We start from the raw sequence: 18,603 nt of genomic DNA on the forward strand, positions 1-18,603 counted from the left end.
CTTTTGTGACTAATAAATCATCTCCTAGGGATGCAGGAATTTAGTGCTCTGAGCCACTAGCCAAGGAGAAGGCAATGGTGTTTCACTGGGAACTACTTCCTTCATAAGTCTGCTGTGTTGATGTGCTTCTCTGCTTGATCAGTGGTTTTCAGTTGATTACAAGCTGCTTTTCCAGATGGAGACCCTCTTCTACCAGCTGTCTCTCCAGCACCCTCATCTGCAGACATCTAGGGAGACTTTAGGATAGCTCCCTCTACAGCCTCAAAGTAAACTGTTGTGAAGGAGCAGAGTATTGTCATGCAGTGACAAAAGTGGTTCGTAATGGTAAAAATTGCCAGCTTCCAACTGTGCTGGTATTCTGAAGTGATTTCTGGTTTCTCTGATAGTTCTTTGGTACCATAAAAAATTGAGTCTGTTGTTTTCTTTATATTTTAATATGAAGCTCTGATTTTGGTTGTACCTTTCAGAAATCATCTGGCTGAAAATAGAGAGGAACTGTTGGTTGGAAAGAAAAAGGTGTGTGGGGGGGGAAGAGCAGGAGATGATATGAGTAGAGGAAAAGCCTAACTAGAAAGATATTTTCTATTGTCTTGTTTAATTTCTTTCCTAAATCTTGCCTATGTGATATGAAAGGAGAATAATGACATAAAGATGATGATGATGATAATAGGAAATACAAACACAGTTCCCTGTTGCAGTTACAGCCCTCTCCCTCTGTCTTTATAGATTTGTGGGGCTGGTGCTCACAGAGCTGCTGACATTTTTTTATCTGTCCAGGGTACCTGGGCACACTCTTTTTTATAAACAAATGTTTCACGGCTCTGTCACCAGGTGTGTTCCCAAGAGGATCTTCATGTAATTAGCAGAAGAGCTGTTTTTAATTTACTGAGTCCTTTTTCCTCTCTCATTTCCTTTTTCCCGTGGCAGTACTGAAGCAGAGAGGTTCAAGGGGCACAATATCAGCAACTCTCCTGTGGTCCAGAAAGTCATTTTCATTCCAGTTGAGACCTGCCAGTACATGCCCTGTCTCTGTCATTACAGCCTCAGCAGAGCAGTGGAGAGGCATAATGAGGGCAAAGATCATTTCTGCTTCCAATTTGTGCAGCACTGTGGCATATGTGCTTGTCATGAGTAGCTGAAATCCACATTGTTTCAGGATTGTTTTGAAACCTGCACTGAGGCCAAGGCAATGGAGAAGTTTTGGGAGTATAGATAAGGCTGTAGCTGAGGTGCTGACACACACAAGCGAGGTGCTGTATCACAGCCTGCTGTAGCCTTTCGCTGGTACGTCGGCAATTTGCCAAACGCTGTGAGTGCTAAGCTGGAGTATTGCTGTGTCCTTGGAGCACTGAGTGCTTGTGGAGCACACCTCTGCTGCTGAAGGCTGACCTCCTCACCCTCACTCACAGCTCCAGCAGCTCTGCCTCTGTGCCCTGGGTCAGCCTTGTTTGCAAACCTTTGTGCACACCTGTTTCAGCTAAAGACTTGTTTTAATGGTCTCAGTTGCGCTGCTCATCCAGTTCTTTTGATGGATGACCCAAACTGCTGTTTAATTAGCAGGAGGGCCACTGAGGGCACATCCATAGGAGCAGGTAATTATGACCAGTAGGTAGCTGTGGCAGAAGGTTTGGTCCCCTCGTGTCTGGGTTTATATAAATTGTTGTGGTTCAGTTCCCAGCAACGCATCTGTTACAGAATCTTGAGCAGCTGGCACAGTGTATTGGGAGTCCCAGCAGGACAGAAAAAGCAGTTGGATGTGTTTATTTTATGAAATGCTCGTGTCAGTAGCAGCAGAAGCATCCAAGTAACATTGTTTTCTACCGAGTGCAGGATCTCAGACAACCCTTCCTCACACGGTGACAGTTGAACATCCGGAGAAGGGAGCAAAGGAGCAAAGACTGTGCCTGTAGCAGGGTCAGCAGTTTCGCTGCTCACATGTTTTGCCTCGCAGGGCTGGGTTGTGCTAGTACTTGTGAAGTGTCTTAACTGAGATGCTAAACATTCCTAAAGTGGTGTTTTATTCTCTCATGCCTCGTGCCTGGAAGCTAGAGACCAATTGCAAACAGAAAATGTCAAAACACTTGAGGTGAGGGTATTAACTTACTTGTTAGGTTTAATAAAGGCGATGGATGTTTTGTGCTGCTATTACAAAGGATGAATTTAAATAATCTCTGAAGCTCTTTGCCGCTCTTGATTTCACCAATTCTTGTTTTATTAACACTGGCTTTCCCACTGCTGGTGCTCAGTCCAAAATGAGAGCTCTCCTTTCCAAAGCTTGTTTAGATCTTTGTTCTGCATTAGATTTTGGAGGGAAAGATGACAAAAAGTGAAACTGTACATTTTTGTAACTGTCATTAAAATGTCTGTCTCCAGTAATTAAATAATGAGGGTAAGCATAATTGTAAGGTATTAAGTTAGATTAAGCTAATAGCACCTTTTCCTTCCTAAACTTTTGCACTCTGGGCATCACTGATTTATTTCTAGTGCTTACAGTCTCAGATTGCTCACCGGGGTGTGAAGAGATGGAATGACTCGCTGGAGCTCCAGCAGAGCAGCTCCAAGCTGTCCCTTCATTTCAGCCAGGTGACCCTGCGGAGAGGAGGGTGGAGATGAGCCAGGCCTGGCTGGTGGGATTTCTCCGAAACAGCCCCGGCAGCTGGGGACGAGGTGGGCACCGGCTGGTACGGGCTTTGCCCTCGGTGTCCTGCGGGCCGTCCCAGGGGAAAGAGCAGAGTGGGAGTCAGCCCTTGCACCAACAGGTCATCGAGGTGCTGCGGTCCCAGAGAAGGGAGCGCAGCTGGGGAAGGGTCTGGAGCACAGGTGTGATAAGGAGCAGCTGAGGGAGCTGGGGGTAGCTCCGCCTGGAGAAAAGGAATCTCAGGGGAGACTTTATTGCTCTCTACAGCTCCCTGATAGGAAGGTGTAGCCAGGTGGTGGTCAGGCTCTGCTCCCAGGAAACCAGCGACAGGACGAGAGGACGGAATTTAAAGCTGGGCCAGCGGACGTTGCGCTTTAGGAGGAACTTCTTCACAGAAACGGTGACTGGACATTGGAATGGGCTGCGCAGGGCGATGGGGTTAACAAACCCCGGAGGTGTTTTAAGGAAAGACTGGATGTGGCACTCAGTGCCACGTCGGTGTTCGGTCATGGTTGCACTCGGTAATCTCAGAAGTCTTTTCCAACCTAATTGACGCTGTGAATGGGTTATCAACACGCTCAGTGTGAGAGACCGAGCACTCCCGCCGCCACCAGCACCCGCCCCGCCCCGCTGCCCTCAGAGCCTTCCCGCCCCTCCCGCGCGAGGCGGGGCCGTGCGCAGCGCCACGTGACCAGCGGGACGCCGCGAGGGGCGGGGCGAGGCCTCGGGCACCGCCCCCAGCGGAGGGGGCGGGGTCTGCGGTGCCGGTGGCGCAGGCGCAGTGCGGTCTCCGCCCGGCCCGGCCGAGGGGAACCCGGAAGTGCCGGGCGGTGCGGCCGCCATGGGGCTGTTCGGGAAGACCCCCGAGAAGCCGCCCAAGGAGCTGGTGAGGGGCCGGAGCCGCCAGGGCGGGGCTGGGGTGCGGCGGGGGCCGGAGGCTTGCGGGGGGACTGGCGGCAGGGCCGTGTGGCGTTGCTATGGCGTCGGGCGGGGACTACGGAGGGGCCTGGCCCTGGCCCTGGCCTTGGCCCTGGCTCTGGCTACAACCGGCCCTGGCTACACCCGGCCCGGGACCGGGCGTGTGGAGACCTCACAACACCGTTCAGTATCTGAAGGGGCCTACAGGGAAGCCGGAGAGGGGCTCTTTGTCAGGAACTGGAGTGACGGGACAAGCGGGAATGGGTGCAAGTTGATAGAGGGGAAGTTTAGGTTAGATACTGAGAAGAAATTCTTCCCTGTGAGGGCGGTGAGACACTGGAACAGGTTGCCCAGAGAAGCTGTGGCTGCCCCATCCCTGGAAGTGTTCAAGGCCAGGTTGGATAAGACGTCGAGCAGCCTGGTCTAGTGGAAGGTGTCCCTGCCCAGGTTGGAGCTATATGGTCTTTAAAGTCCCTTCCAACCCCTTAATATTCTATGATTCTAGCTCCTCTTGCAGATATAGCCTTAAAATTAGGAAATAGTAGCTGAAATATTGGGACTTGGAAGGGGAAGGTGAGTCTGTAGACAAACTGTGTGTTTCCACGAACAGCTTTCTGATGTCACAGTGAAATGAAATAATGAAGACACTGGTGAATTTCACTTTTGCCTTTCATAAGTAGCTACTAATGTGTTAGTGAAAAAGTCTGCTCTTTGGGGAGAGGAAGATCAAGTACATTAGAGGTACTGGAAAAGCAGCAGGAAGAAGGATGACAGGCACAGAAGTTGAAGGCTTAGACAAGCTGTGGATGTTCACAGGTGTCCCCTGGTGCTTTGTAGCAGCTGAGTCTGAGGGGAGTAGGTTGCGGTTGTTTCTTGTCAGGTGAGAGAATCAGATGAGGAATGTGCCTTTGGGAGTGTCCTTTCCTTTCCTGCTCTGCCTGTGTCTGAGCATTCTGTGGGCTGGGTCAGTCTCCTGTGTTCCTGAGTGTGGTACAGGAGACCACAGGGAGAGCTGGGGTTGGGGACTGCTGCTCTCAGGGCTGGGGTAACACATCAGACAGCTGTGTAACCCACACATGTGGTCGTGCTGCACTGAGGCGTTCCTGCCTCGTGTCTGAGGGCTGCTCTTTTGCCTTCCCTGGTGAACTTGTCATGTTTTCCAGTAGCACAGTGCCTGTTGGTCATCTTGGAGCTCTTGGAGGATGGTGCCATCCACCTTGAACCTTCTTTTTCGTGGTGCACAGCAACAGGACAAGGAGCAAGGGCCATAAACTAAACCACAATAATTTCCACCTCTACATGAGGAAGAACTTCTTCATGCTGAGAGTGGCAGAGCCCTGGAATAGCTGCTTAGGGAGGTTGTGGAGTCTTCCTCTCTGGGGACATTCCAAACACACCTGGACACGTTCCTGTATCACCTGCTCTGGGTGACCCTGCCTTGGCAGGGGGTTTGGACTGGATGATCTCCAGAGATCCCTTCCTAACCCAGGGATTCTGTGATTCTTTGCAGAAAACCCTGCCCAGGCTCTATGGAACAGGTGTTGGGAGAGGTGATGTGAGTCTCTGAGGGCTGCAGGCTGGCATGGTGACTTCACAGGCCACAACAGTGATATTGAAAAACCCATTAATAGTAAAAAATTCCTTTCCTCCTGTACCTAACTGCAGCTTTAGAAGGAAGAAAAAGTAGTTCCTAACTGATGGGAAAACAGCACCGCTTATCTTGTGTCTGCCAGCAGCTGTGCACAAGATACAGTCCCTGAGCAGGGCTGGAGGGAGCCATCCAAGCACTGCAGAACGTGGATAATGATGGGGAGAGGTTGAGATTTTGTGATGGCAATGTTTTGCCCTCGGTTCATTTGTCTGCCCACTCTGCTGATGTGAGATAATTTATTTATGATCAATATAAGGCAAACATCTTCAGTCCTTGTGAAGAGCTGGTGATGCATTCCAGTCTGTCTAAAACTGGGGATTTATTATACTTTTAATGCCATGTCTGGATCGTTTGAACTTAAAAAGTGGGTTTTCCTCCAGTGTAGTCTGAGTTGGCTCTTTTCAGCCGAGTGCTTTGCTGGCTGACTCTGGTGTGATGCAGTGCTGTGAGAGTGATGATTTTGTTTAGATCAGGGGTGAAAGCAGAATAGCTTTATCAGTGTGGAGTTGTGCTCAGGGTAATTGTCTTTGCTCAGCTGGACCACATACTCCTGTTCCCAGCACTGCTGCCTTGTGCCATGATTTGTATCCATGTCCCTGTGTCCTGTGTGAGATGGGCAGTGTGGCTTCTTTGCAGCTCAACAAATTGCTGTCTCATGTAGCTGGGAGCATGGAGTAGCCTGGATGAGAGACAATGGGATTTCCTCCTCCTCTTTCACAAAACAGGAGATGAGTTGAGAACACCAGGGAAGGTGTAAGCACCCAGCTCTGCCTTTAGGACTGTTGTGTCAAGCAGCTGATTCCTGTCAATGCTAGGGATGAGCTGTGAGAGTTTTCAGCTATCAGAGTTGGCAGGGATTGATGACAGCACACAACCAGTCTTGATTTAATGGTGTCTTTGTGCTGGGTTGTGCATCCCAGAGACAGAAGCTGGAAATCCTGCTGTGGTTCATTTGACAGTTGCTGATTGTGCTTGTATGTGAAGGCTTGTTGTGTGTTCATTTGTTCTAGAATACAAGTTGTAGAGCAAATCTCTGGTAGCTGTTGCGTCTGAGACAGGACAGTTGGCCAGCCAGAGCACTTTCATGCTTTACTTCAGTCTCTTCCCCCTGCTTTTTTTCCCTCTCATGTAGCCCATACTCAAAAAAGGAACCTCCTTCTTAGCTTTCTGTCAGGGTGAGGAATGATTCTCCAGGACAATATTTCCTCCACTCTGAAGAACAAGAGGGGAGGCTGCAGTCAGTCCTGCAAGGGTTTGGGGTTTTTTTCCCCTGTAAAACCAGGATTTAACTAAAGGTACAGGAGCTCTCTGAAACCTGTTAGAAACTTCTGCACCAATGCAGGGCTTTGGGTTGTTTGTGGGGGTTTTTAGGCGGATTTTGTGCTTGGGCACCTCAAATGGTGGCTGTTGTCTGCAGTCAAAACGTGGTCTTGTTCTCCATGACCAAGAGAATGTCCTTTGAGACTGGTAAAAGTCTAAATGTGTTGCTCTGCTGGGCTTGTGCACTGAAGAGAACTTGCTTTACAAGTTTTCAGTGCACAAGTTCTCTTCCCTCTGCTTCCCTAGAGGGGTGGTCTTTTAGGTCTGTTAATAAACTTTTTAATATTCTTTTAAGTTTTGTGCCTGCTTTGCTTTCTCCTAATTCTTATCTCACAGAAGGAAAATAAGTAAGTAATGGATGTTTTGAATCGAACCACTACATCCGGGCAAGTGGAGCTCCCCACCTCTTGGGTGAGCCAGACGATCTGGAGCAGAGAGATCTTGGCAAGTGCCAGGAGGGAGCTGTCACAGGAGTGGCTGTGTTTGAACCCCACCAAAGGCAGGGGAAGGGAAGCTGGAGGGCAGAGGGACCTGAGCAAGTGTGAGGAACGTAGCAGGAACCTCATGATGTTGAGCAGTGCAAGACTGTGCAGGTGAGACAGCCATCCCTGCACGCAGGGATGTGCAGCCTGGGGCTGGCTGGGCACCAGCTCTGCAGGAAAGGATTCCCATGGATAATAAACATGAGTTCCCAGTGCACCTTTGCAGCAATGAAGGTAAATGGGGCTGTGTTAGGAAGCTGTAGTCACAGTGTTGAGCATTCAGTCACTGTGCTACACAGCATTAAAGAGGCCACATCCGCAGAACAGTGTCCGAGTGTGGGCACCCAGTTCAGGAAGGATCTCAGCAAACTGGGGAAGTGTGGCAGAGGGCCATCAGGATGGTGGAGGGCTGGAGCCCTTGATGCAGGAGGAGTGGCTTAGGGAACTGGGCTCATTTTGGCTTGGAGAAGAGAAGGGGTTTTTTTGAGGTGTCTTCAGTGATAGGAGAGGTGCTACAGCCACAGCTGGCCAGAGGAGAGTTTTGAATTGGACATGAAAGGCCAGATTGGATGGAGCTCTGAGCAATCTGGTTTAGTGGAAGGTGGCCCCACCAACAGCAGGACGTAGATGGTCTTTAAGGTCCCTTCCAACCCAAACTGTTCCAGGATTCTGTGAGGAAAGTTCTTCCTCACAGGAGTAATTTAAGTGCAGTTGCTCAGAGTGGCTGTGAAGTCTCTGCCCTCAAACAGTATCAAAACTCAGTGGATGAGGCCCTGAACAACCTGTCTGAAGTCTGAACTTGATCCTGCTTTGAGTAAGGGTTGGCTTGGAGACCTGGGGATCCTCCTGACTGAAATGGGCAGTAGCCTCCTTGGTGCTGTCGTCCTGTGCCAAAGTCTGTCGCTTCTGCTGAAATTCCCTGTGGCAAGTTCACTCTGTACAGTGACATGGCTGTGATGTGGGAAGTTAGCCAGGCACTGAGCGTCTGACTCACAAATCACATCATGGAATCATTGAAGAGTTTCGGTTGGAAGGGATCTGTAAAGGTCCTCCTTAACTGCTTGTCTGAGCATTAAGAGCAGTGCAGTAACTGGTGGTATCTCTGCAATGTTTTGGGGTTTTATTATTTGAATAATGAAGTATTTTAACATCACTCATAAGTTAAAGCTTGTGCATTTTGAAGTGCTGCTTTGATACTGAATGTTTAAGTTACATGCAAATATAAAAGCATAGTTTTAAAGATGGAATTTCAAGTAACTCTCTCTTTCTCTTTTTAAGGTCAATGAATGGTCCTTGAAGATAAGGAAAGAAATGAGAGTGATTGATAGACAGATCAGAGGTTTGTACTTGTGTCTCGTTTTTTTTTTACTCTCCCTGTCTGCCTTCAAGTTTTTTTTGCTTTAATTGAGGTAGGCTGTGAAATTTAATAACCTGGGGTAGTCTATCGCGTTTGGAATAAAGGAAGATGAATGTGATCCTGGGGCCAGACTTAGTCTGTGCTACAAAATGATGCCGCTGTGAAGTTATCCAAGTAAAATTTTCAAAAGAATATGAATATTTCATGCTCCCAGTAAGACATAATGCTCTTAAATCCCTTTGGATAACATGTATTAGACTTATTATCCAGAATTTCACCCACATTGATTTAATAAGTAGTATCAGTGTGGTAATATAATTCCACATGTAGGAAGTTCCACTGGTATGTACTGGTGTGAAAGTGCACAACCCAAGCAAAAGTAACTTGCTGTCAGCTTGGGAAAATTACAAACAGAAGAGAGGAAGGGAAAAAAAGAAGTATTTTCACAGCAGGTGGGTGTTCTGCTATTAAATGTTGAGCATTACACTGCTGAATGTGTTTTGAAAAGCAGAGGAGTTCCTTTTTATTGCACTGCTGTTAGTGCAGAATTTCTTCTGCCTGCCATCCCTGAGCCTGAAAATAGGTTTGGGTCTAGGTTTTGTTTTCCCCTTCTTTCTCTTCTACCCTGTCCCTGGGATTTGTCCATGGGATGTGCTGGTGAAGGGTATTTTGTGTCAGCATCTGGTTACTAGGCACATGCCTGTTTTGTCCTCCCTCCCCTATTCCTCCTCAGCCCTGTGCCTCTGGAGTAACCTGACAGGGTTTGTGTCTTCTCCCTCCCATAGACTCGTGTGATTTGGTTGGAGAAGGTTGCTTGTGCAGTACAAGGTCTGTCCTTGTCTCTAATATGAGGAACCGAGTTTGTCTTTCCCAGGAAAACCGATGTACAGGAATGTGAATTCTTTTGCTTTCTCCAGGGCACTTTGTGCGGCTGTATCAGGCACAGAGGAACTGCAACTCTGATCTTACTAGCAAAATGTGTTTTAGAGGTTGCATCTTCCACAAGAACAAAATACCCACATGTTCACTACTGATGTTTCTTGAAATTTCGGGTTTCTGTTAACTTTTTACATGCCATAGTACTTTTAATGGCCTATACAGATACTAGGTTACCTGGTAGTGTGATATTTTGATGTGGATGCAAATCTAATTATTTTAGCAGCTCTAAGCATGTCTGTATTTCAGAGTCCTACATTCAAAGAAATACAGTTCAGCACTAACCACCAACCATCTGGTATTCTGATAATTCCCCTTAAAATAAACTACAGAATATCTTTGTGCCAGGATTTCACATTTTACCAAGTGTCACCTATGGAAGTACGTGGTTCTGCTGGACACTTCCCAGGCTAGCAGGCTGCTCCTGAAGGATAACAGCCATGTACCACTGAAGGTTTTCTCAAAAATTACTTGCTGTTGTTGGATTCTGCTGTGCTTTCTCCTTTCAGCTGAGCCTTACACAGGAAATCCCTGCAATCTCTAAGGATGCTAAGCTGGAACCTGCCTTAGTTTCCTTGGGGAAGGCTGTGCTAGATGTGTTTGGACAAGGCAATGCTAGATCCACCTGGGATGAACTGAGTGGGCTTGGATCACTGGAACACTTGGCTTGCCTGGTCTGCACAGTTACTAAAATAGCAACACAGTTTGAAACCATCTGTTGTTGGACTCTTGCTGCTCTAGTGATTTTTCTTTGGGGTAGGTTGTTTTTCAGGGCTTGGAAGGTTTGGAGAAATGAAAGGTATCCTTGTTAGTTCAGAATTAAATTTTTTGAGTTGATAGAGTTGGAGTAATACAGTAACTTTGTGTTTTGCTGAGCTTTCAAGTCCCTCTCACATGTGCTTGGGCTGCTTTGTGCCTCTTGTGCTTGGTAGTGCTGCAGAGAGACTGGGGAAGTGACTTTGACTTCCTTGAGGAGTGTAGCTGGCACTGACCTCCAGAGATGGAGTTGGCTGTTCTTTCATACTTGTGCCGCTGATCTCATACTCAGCAGTTGGTCATGCCAGCAAAAGCGTTCACTCGAGTACAGGCTGCCCTACACTAGACTGAGTGTAGCAACACAATACTTGTGGTTGTTTTCAGCCTGACAAAGTGAATGCTGTAATTCCTCACTGCTGCTGGAGTTCTTCTGGTGCTTTCTGTTTCCTGCTGGAGCACTTCAACTCTTTCTTACCTGCTCTGATATGCTGGGACTTGGCTCAGTCCCGTGTCTGACATACAAATGTCTTCAAGTTCGTGGTATTTCTGAAAATAATAGTGGGAAAGCAGCAAGGGTATGTTTTTCTGATTATGATCCTACAGCTTTCTGCTAGTCCTTTGAGGTAAAGACCCCAGTGAATGATAGTGAGAGAATAACTGGTCTTGAGTACAGAGTTCATTAACTCCCACTTGAGAAGCTGTGTTGAAGTCTCCAAGTCAGCCTGTGCCAGAAAGTGTGTGTTGATGCCTTTGTTTTTATAAAAGGGCAACTTCTTATTCTTCCAATGTGTAACTTCGTCTGGCATAAATCAAGAAGGCTCAAAACTAAATTTGAACTGAGGCTTTCCTTGAAATAATTGTTCTTGTGGTCATTTCAATCAACTCTTTGCAGGAAGGTGAGGCTAATCCTTATTATCTGAATTCTTTATTTACTTTAGGATCATTTTTCTTGTGGACTCTTAGATCCACATTTCGTCAGTGGTTGATGTATTGCTGAGTCTGGAAAAGGAAGGAGGTTGATATTGTCCCTGCTTATTCTTGCAGTTTTTGCTCTGGGCTTTTTGGAGTACCTGGCTCCTGCTGTTCACAGCCAGTGTTACCTGGCAGGGCAGAACTGTGAACAATCTCATCAGATTTGCTGGAGAAACCAGTGGTATTTAAGGAGGCCTATTTAGTGTTTAATATTTCAAATCCAACCAACTCTTTGGTGCTCATGCTTAGTTCAGTATTCCTGCTTCAACACACTCTTAAAAAACAGCTATTGAACAAAGCTGGATGCCAGGAGAGTTTGAACAGGATGTTTTAAATTGAATGTATATTTCGTATATGTATATTTATATCAGGCCAGTTTAATAGGAAGTTATTTTGAAGTTGTAAATCAAATCATCCTCTCAGAGTGCTTTGTTCTTAGCTCAGCATCGTGGACATTCTCAGACAGTCCTTTAGAGTACTCTTGGCTGCAAAGGCAATTACAGAGCTGGATGTTCAGTAATGAGAATTTTCCTATTAAGATTTAGCTGAATTATTCAACTGACATGTAAATCAGCCTAGAACAAGGTCTGTGAGTAACAGAGGGAAACTGAAATCAAGCAGAAACAATTCTTTGCATTGGAAACATACCCCAACAAATGACTAATTTCTCTTCCATATTCTTGGGAGTTCATCACTATTTGCTGTGTTTTTCTGTACTCCAGATATCCAGAGGGAAGAGGAGAAGGTGAAGAGGTCAATAAAGGATGCTGCCAAAAAAAATCAGAGAGATGTGTGTGTGATCTTGGCAAAGGAGCTGATCCGCTCTCGGAGGGCCGTAAGCAAACTCTATGCATCCAAAGCTCACATGAACTCTGTTCTCATGGGGATGAAGAACCAGCTTGGTAAGAACAAATTCTGAGCCCAAGCACAATGACTGCTCTGACAGTAGAGGTGAGATCTGAGGTTTCCTTGTCCAGAACCAAAGTCAAATGCAGGCAGAGCTTGAATGTGGAAGCAGCTGTGCTCTTGTGAAAGGCAGCTGATTCCAGTGGGCTTCAGGAACCTGGGAAGATCCTCCCATAGCAAGCCCAGAGCTGTGAGGCTGCTGCAGTTCTACCCCCTAATCCCAGCAGGCACATGCACCCACAATCTCAGAGCAGAGCCTTTGCCACCACCCCATAAACACACACAGCTTTCACAGACACATGAACAGCTCCATCCTGCTCTTCGTCTTCAGCTGATGAGGACTGAGGTGCACTGGTAGAACACATATGTACACAGTACATGGGTTGTTCCACGAGCTGCTCTCAGATGCCTTGTTTAAGATGGCCAGATATCTGAAACCTGGCCCCAGATTTGCTCTGACTGAGGTGCTGGTACCTGGTCCTGCAGCCCCCTGAGGTTTGTGTATTCCCTGATCTACTTCGATCCTTCCCCAAACTACCTTTGGTCATTCCCCTAAAATTCAGTTAATTTTCCCCTAAAATTTAATTATTAAATCCTGTAATCCACCTAAAAGATCTATCATAAGTTTTCACTGTGTCCAAACATGCTCTTTTCCCTTACATCCCTGTAAGGGAAAAGAGCACGTATCCCTGTAGGCAATAACCCCCCTCAGTCTGCGGGATGTTCTGAGGCTGTTTGCCCACTGCCCTCTCTGGATGGGTGTCCCACCCTGGGCTCTGAAGTAGTCTGGGAGCTCCCAGTTTTAGTTTCTTGGGGTTCCTGCCCCTCATTGTTGCCTGCATCCTTGCTGGTTCCCTGTTTTCTCTGACGAGCTGCTCAGCAGATGATCTAACACCTCTCCTCAGAGCCTGAGGGTTGCAGTGATGTGAGAATCACATGCTCTGAAACTGAACTCACAGCAGTTTGGAACACGTTCTTAGTGTGCATTCCTAAACAGTTTGAATGCATTCCTAATATCTCTGTATCCTTTTGGAGCCTGTGTCACTGATTTTGACAGGATCTGTCACAGGAGTAGAATTCCCTTCACCTTGTAGATGGTTGTTTCTCTAGCAAGAGTCTGGGGGCATTTACCAATACCTATATGGGGGTGGGGGAGTAGTGTTTGATTTTCTTGGTGTGGATGAATCCTTTTGCGCCTTGGCTTAACACCCATGTTCTGTAAACCCTCCTTGGTCCTTTGTGTTCCCCCAGAACCAGCATATTTCCCTCACTCCTTATCCACATCAGAAATCTGTTGTAATAGACTTCCTGCAGTGTTTTCCATAGCTGGAAACATTCCAGCCAATAACAGGCACAACTGAAAGCTTTAAAGACAGGAGAAGACTTAGTGGAGGTCAACATGCTGCTGAAATGTCAAAGCATTTCCCCCACCCCAGCATAATCCAAGTAGATTTTGACACTGGATGAATGATAAATCAGGAGTCACATTGTGAACTTCAAGTGTAATTTTGTCACAGTTCAAATGTGGTTCCCCATGGAAAGGGAAGTAGGACTATCCTTGCAGCTTGAGGTGTCCCTTAAAAGGAAAAACTCAAAACAGCCTCCTCCTTATTACCACTGCCAGCATCTTCATCTTCCTGGGAATGTTATGATACACGTAGATAGGAAACATTAAGGAACCTAGAATTCAGTCTGGGGTCTGTAGTAACCTGAGAAATGACCACTCAAGGCAAGGTTTCTGTTAGTTTGTTAAAAGTGTAAGGCTCTTAAAAGAAATTACTGAAGTGAAAAATAATATGTGCTGTACCTTCATTTTGCTTCGTTAAGGAGTGACCATTTTATATACAAACAGGTAAGTTCTCCATGTCCAGGAAACTGCAAAGTTAGATGGCAGAATTTAAAAAACTTCACAGTACCCTTAATTACTGCTTTTTGATCTTGGTATATTGATACATATGAGGAGAGCTTATAAGTTACATTATGAGAATAGCATCTGGAAAGAGTATTGTTAGATTCAGTTTAAACAAGCTTATTTTCAGCTTATCTTTTTCAGTGTTAATGTTATAGCTTACTCTTTGCTGTGAAGCTGTTGCAGCAGAACTTCTGCCAGGGTTAGCTTCCAGTTCCCGGTGTCAGGCAGGAGGTCCCTGGTTTCAGCACTCACTGCAGCTCTGCTGCTGAAACCCGCAGCAACACCTCTGGCTGCTGAGGGGCCAGGCAGGAGCAACTCAGGCCTCTCTGTCCCTGTCTTCAATGAACTGGGTGCAGGTGGTTGAAATCTCTCTGCAGACCACCTGGGTTGCTCATTGTGCAGGACCCGTAGCTTTGCTGTAACTGTGGCTTTTTGAACATGGGTACAAGTTGGGCTTTCCCAGGAATTTAGTCAGGAAGGAAGAAGTGGAATCCCCATTTCTTTTTAAAATTGGATTGTCTAAATGTAAACAAATTTGCATGTAGGGAGGATGTAATTTCTCTGCTTTCAGCAGTGCATGGATTGTTCAAGCTGTTCTGTGCCTCTCCTTCACAGCTGTCCTCAGAGTAGCAGGTTCATTGCAGAAGAGCACAGAAGTCATGAAAGCTATGCAAAATCTAGTAAAAATCCCAGAAATCCAAGCAACGATGAGGGACTTGTCCAAAGAGATGATGAAGGTAAGATCTGGCACATAAATCAGACCTGGGTGAACATGATGTGGTTGTTACTGGGCTGTGCAATCACTTGGGTGGCCTCTTTGTCAGAGGGCTTGTGTGACCTCAGGACATTCCACGACTCTGTGGCCAGTCTGATACTGGTGACACAAAGAGTTTTAAACCTAACAGCAAAAAGCTGTTAGACAAACATTCTTAATAACAATTTTGAGTCAAAAATTGGGAACATATTGGGAATTTATTTGCCACAGACATGTTCAAAGAAACAACAATTTTCAGGCATTTATATACACTATAACATCCAAGATTTTTTTATAGACACTCGAAAAATCTGCCCAATTTACTGCATCATAGTAGAGGTGTTTTGTTTCTTTTAACTACTACCAGAACATCTCATCTGTCTTTCTTTAATGGATAACCCAAGTTTTATTCAGCTAAACAGTGGTTTATTAAATCTGCTGTCCTGGTTAGACAATTACTATTGATTAAGTTTTTTGGGGTGTACAAGCCTATGAAGTGGCTCCCTTACTGCGCCTGCAGTGTATTAATCAAATTTTCTGGGGTGTGTAGGGCTTTGACTCCTTAACTCTCTGAAGATACCATACTTGTTCCATGACATCTAATTCATCTCTAGTTACATAATAACCATTAAACAATTCTTTATTGAATTTTGTTCTTCAATATTAAGTTCTCTAAGGGGTATGGGTCCATGGAGGTCCTTTCTGCATGTGCAGTGAGGTAATTTCTCAGGGTTTTCTACTGACACTGAGCCAACACAGATCTAAATCAAAACCAGCCAAAATAACACAATCAAACATTCCTTAACTAATTAAACATAGTTCCTTACAAAATTTTTAAAGAATCACAAAACTCCTGGCTAATTGAGATATAACTCACTGTCACTGGGTTTGAAGCATCTAGCTCAGTGTCTCCATGTGATGGGAGCGCTCTGATTTGAAAGTATACAAAGTCTCCTGTTATGAACATTACATTTTCAACAACTAAAGTTGTTTTGCTTTTTCCCTTCTAACCACTCTAGACTGTTTAGTTCCAATAAGTTTATTTCTAAATAATTTTGCTATTGTGCACCAGCATGGTTTGGCCATATCTAGGTTGCAGGGCCTGCAAAGGAATGTTTTCAAATGCAGACAGAAAAAAACCCAAGCTGTGTCAAAGAGCAGTTTTACAGTGTGCTACCCAATTCATGCTGCATGACTGAAATTTACACTTGTATTTCACATGCTTGGAGCAGGCTGGCTTCTTGGTTTAGATGTGCAACAACAATAAATAACCACGGATTTGTAGAATGGTTTGGGTTGGAAAGGATCTTAAAGATCATGTAATTCCAGCCCCCCTGCCATGGACAGGGACACCTTCCACTAGACCAGGTCACTCAGAGCCCCATCCAACCTCGACTTGAACACTGCCAGGGATTGGGCATCCGCAGCTTCTCTGGGCAACCTGTTCCAGTGTCTCACCACCCTCACAGGGAAGAATTTCTTCCTAATATGTAACCTAAATCTCTCCTCTTTTAGTTTAAATAACTTGAGGTTTTCAAAGTGAGAACAGGTGCCTTTAATCCCCAGTTTTCTTCCTGCTTTTCCAGGGCACCAGTTGTAGAGATACATCCTTACACTGCCGGGGGTTTGTTGGCTGCCCTTGTGCAACAGCCTCCATTGGGAAAGCTGGAGCAGGGGGTTGTTATGGATAGGCATAACCTCATCTCCCAAGCGGGAAATGTGTCCTCTTACTCTGCTGTTTCCAAGGGCATCACAGGCTGCCTTCTTGTTTTCTGCTAGGCTGGAATTATAGAGGAAATGCTGGAGGACACCTTTGAAGGCCTGGAGGATCAGGAGGAGATGGAAGAGGAAGCAGAGGCAGAAATTGACAAAATCCTTTTTGAAATTACAGCTGGTGAGTTTGTGGGTGCTGCTGAGAGCCCTGCTCTGTTCAACAAGATGCAGCAACTGAAATCTTCATCTCTTCTGACTGCACTGCACTCTCACAGTGGCATCTCTTCCTTTGGTGATGGGCAGAGAGCTCTGACAAACTGGTTTCTCAGGGAATACTGGCTGAGAAGGTCAGTGGGGCTCAGCAAGGCAGAACTAATATCCATCAGCTGCTGTCTGTGCAGTTATGTAATTGAGGCTCCAACAGATCTGTGTTTGGCTGTGCAGTGAATCGTCTAAACAAGGTGAAACTTACATGATTGACTAGGTACTGTTATTAATGAAGCCAAGAAATAAACTCAGCTGCACTGCCTTGAGTCGTAAGCTGTGTTTTGAGTCCTGGCAGTAACATGCTGTGTCCTGTTCGGGGGAAAAAGCCCAAAACAAACACTAAAACCCTCTTAAAACCAAAACCACAACTTCTGCCTTCCAGCTCATGAAGTAATGATCTACTGGTTCAGTTATTTGACTTGGAGAGTGCTTAGAATGCTCCTTTCACCTGGATTGCTTGTGATGTGGTGTGACAAAAACAATACCAGGGCTGCATTCAGCTGTACCACACTGAAAGTGCAGCTCCCACCCTGCTGGCACCTTGTGCCCAGCGCCTGGCACATTGTCCTCTCCTTTCTCATATCCTAATTTGCTTTTTCCATCCTGTTTCCTGGGAGCTCCCCTCCTCCCAGGCAGGCAGTGGGAGCTCCGAGGCAAGCAGCAGGGCTTGGGGGGGAGCTTCCTCCCAGCAGGGAAGGAGTGCAGAGGCTCAGAGGGGCTGGCAGGTCAGTGCTGCTGGGCTGCCAACAGCCCCGGGCTGGCCCTGTTACAGCTCAGGGGTGTGACCTCCAGGAGAAGTGACTGGTTGGGTTATTTTAGATGTCCCTGAAAGCCACTAATTATTAAATGCAGACCTAAGACACACTAACAAGCCTGTTTGTTGTTGCAGGGGCCTTGGGTAAAGCACCCAGTAAAGTGACAGATGCTCTGCCAGAGCCTGAGCCCATGGGAGCAGCTGCTGCTGCTGTGGACGAGGAGGAGGACATCGAAGCGATGCAGTCACGGTTGGCGACCCTGCGGAGTTAGGGCCAGCATGGATGTGTACAGTTGGCTTTATTTTATTCTGTCCTACCTTCAAAATGCAAAACTTAACTGTATTCTCACTTATGTAATATATATATATTTTTTCTTCCTGAGGATTTTATTCTCCAAGAAACTACTGTAATATACTTCTTGGGGAGTGCAGTCTCTTCCAGTTTTCTGTGGTGATATGGCAAGGGTGGTGTAATGTTATGTATTTTTAGATACAAAGTCCTGAAATATATTCTCATCTTCAAGCAGCATTTTTCCCTAACAGGCACTTTGGTTTAATCTGCTACCAAAAACCTCCAGCACTGTCAGATCTGTGTTTTCCTGAATCACTACAAATTTTATTAAAGCTGCTTCTAACAGTCACTGCCATGCAGCAGTTTAGTTTGCATCACTTTGGCTTCTGTCACAAACAATACCCACCTCTAACACCTCCCTTTTGGTTTTGTAACACCTTTCTTTAGCACATTTAGGGCCTTCACTGCATAGTTAAAGAGAAGTTTTCAGTCAGTTCCAGCTCTGTATGATCACAGGAGAGCCTGTCTTAGCCAAGGCTGTGGCACAGCAAGAGCAGCAGTGGGAGGGGTGGCCCTGACTCACCAGACTGTTGGCAAAGCTTCCCCAGACCCTGTGGCCATGCCAAGGCCTCACTGCTGCTCCAATAGCACATTTCAGGGTCAAAAGAGAGCTGTGTCTCCTCCCAAGGAAAAGCTTCAGGGAAAACAGATGTCACAGCTCACAAAAGGCAGTTTGCAAACCAAAAAATTCTGACCCAAACCTGTCACTGCCACAGGCACCTCCCAGGTAAAGGGCAGAGCTCTTAATTTTAAGGAAGACTTACCAAAAGCAATCTTAAGTCTCTAACTAATTGTATCCCAACAGCAAGGGTAGAAAAACACACAAGGTACACAGAGAGCTGGATGGGGGGCCAAGCACTGTTCACCTTCATGCTCAGGGAAGCAAAGTATCCTCAAGGCTGTGCAATTCAAGTG

General features: G+C 46.2%; 1 protein-coding gene across 1 annotated transcript; it reads left to right on the plus strand.

Moving 5' to 3' along the window:
- Nucleotides 1-3,397: 3,397 nt before the first annotated feature.
- Nucleotides 3,398-18,000, plus strand: CHMP3 (charged multivesicular body protein 3). Its single transcript, XM_032108343.1, has 6 exons — nucleotides 3,398-3,524; nucleotides 8,288-8,348; nucleotides 11,753-11,932; nucleotides 14,464-14,585; nucleotides 16,382-16,496; nucleotides 17,472-18,000. Exons 1-6 carry the CDS (start codon nucleotides 3,480-3,482, stop codon nucleotides 17,606-17,608), a joined length of 660 nt encoding a protein of 219 aa, XP_031964234.1. The 5' UTR covers nucleotides 3,398-3,479; the 3' UTR covers nucleotides 17,609-18,000.
- Nucleotides 18,001-18,603: the final 603 nt, after the last annotated feature.

The sequence above is a fragment of the Corvus moneduloides genome, chromosome 5, assembly GCF_009650955.1.
Source record: "Corvus moneduloides isolate bCorMon1 chromosome 5, bCorMon1.pri, whole genome shotgun sequence".
Taxonomy (NCBI): domain Eukaryota; kingdom Metazoa; phylum Chordata; class Aves; order Passeriformes; family Corvidae; genus Corvus; species Corvus moneduloides.

Coding starts and splice junctions, on each gene's coding strand:
- CHMP3 (XM_032108343.1), top strand. CDS start 3,480: ATGGGGCTGTTCGGGAAGACCCCCGAGAAGCCGCCCAAGGAGCTG. Junction 3,525..8,287: donor AGAAGCCGCCCAAGGAGCTG/GTGAGGGGCCGG, acceptor TCTCTTTTTAAG/GTCAATGAATGGTCCTTGAA. Junction 14,586..16,381: donor TGTCCAAAGAGATGATGAAG/GTAAGATCTGGC, acceptor GTTTTCTGCTAG/GCTGGAATTATAGAGGAAAT.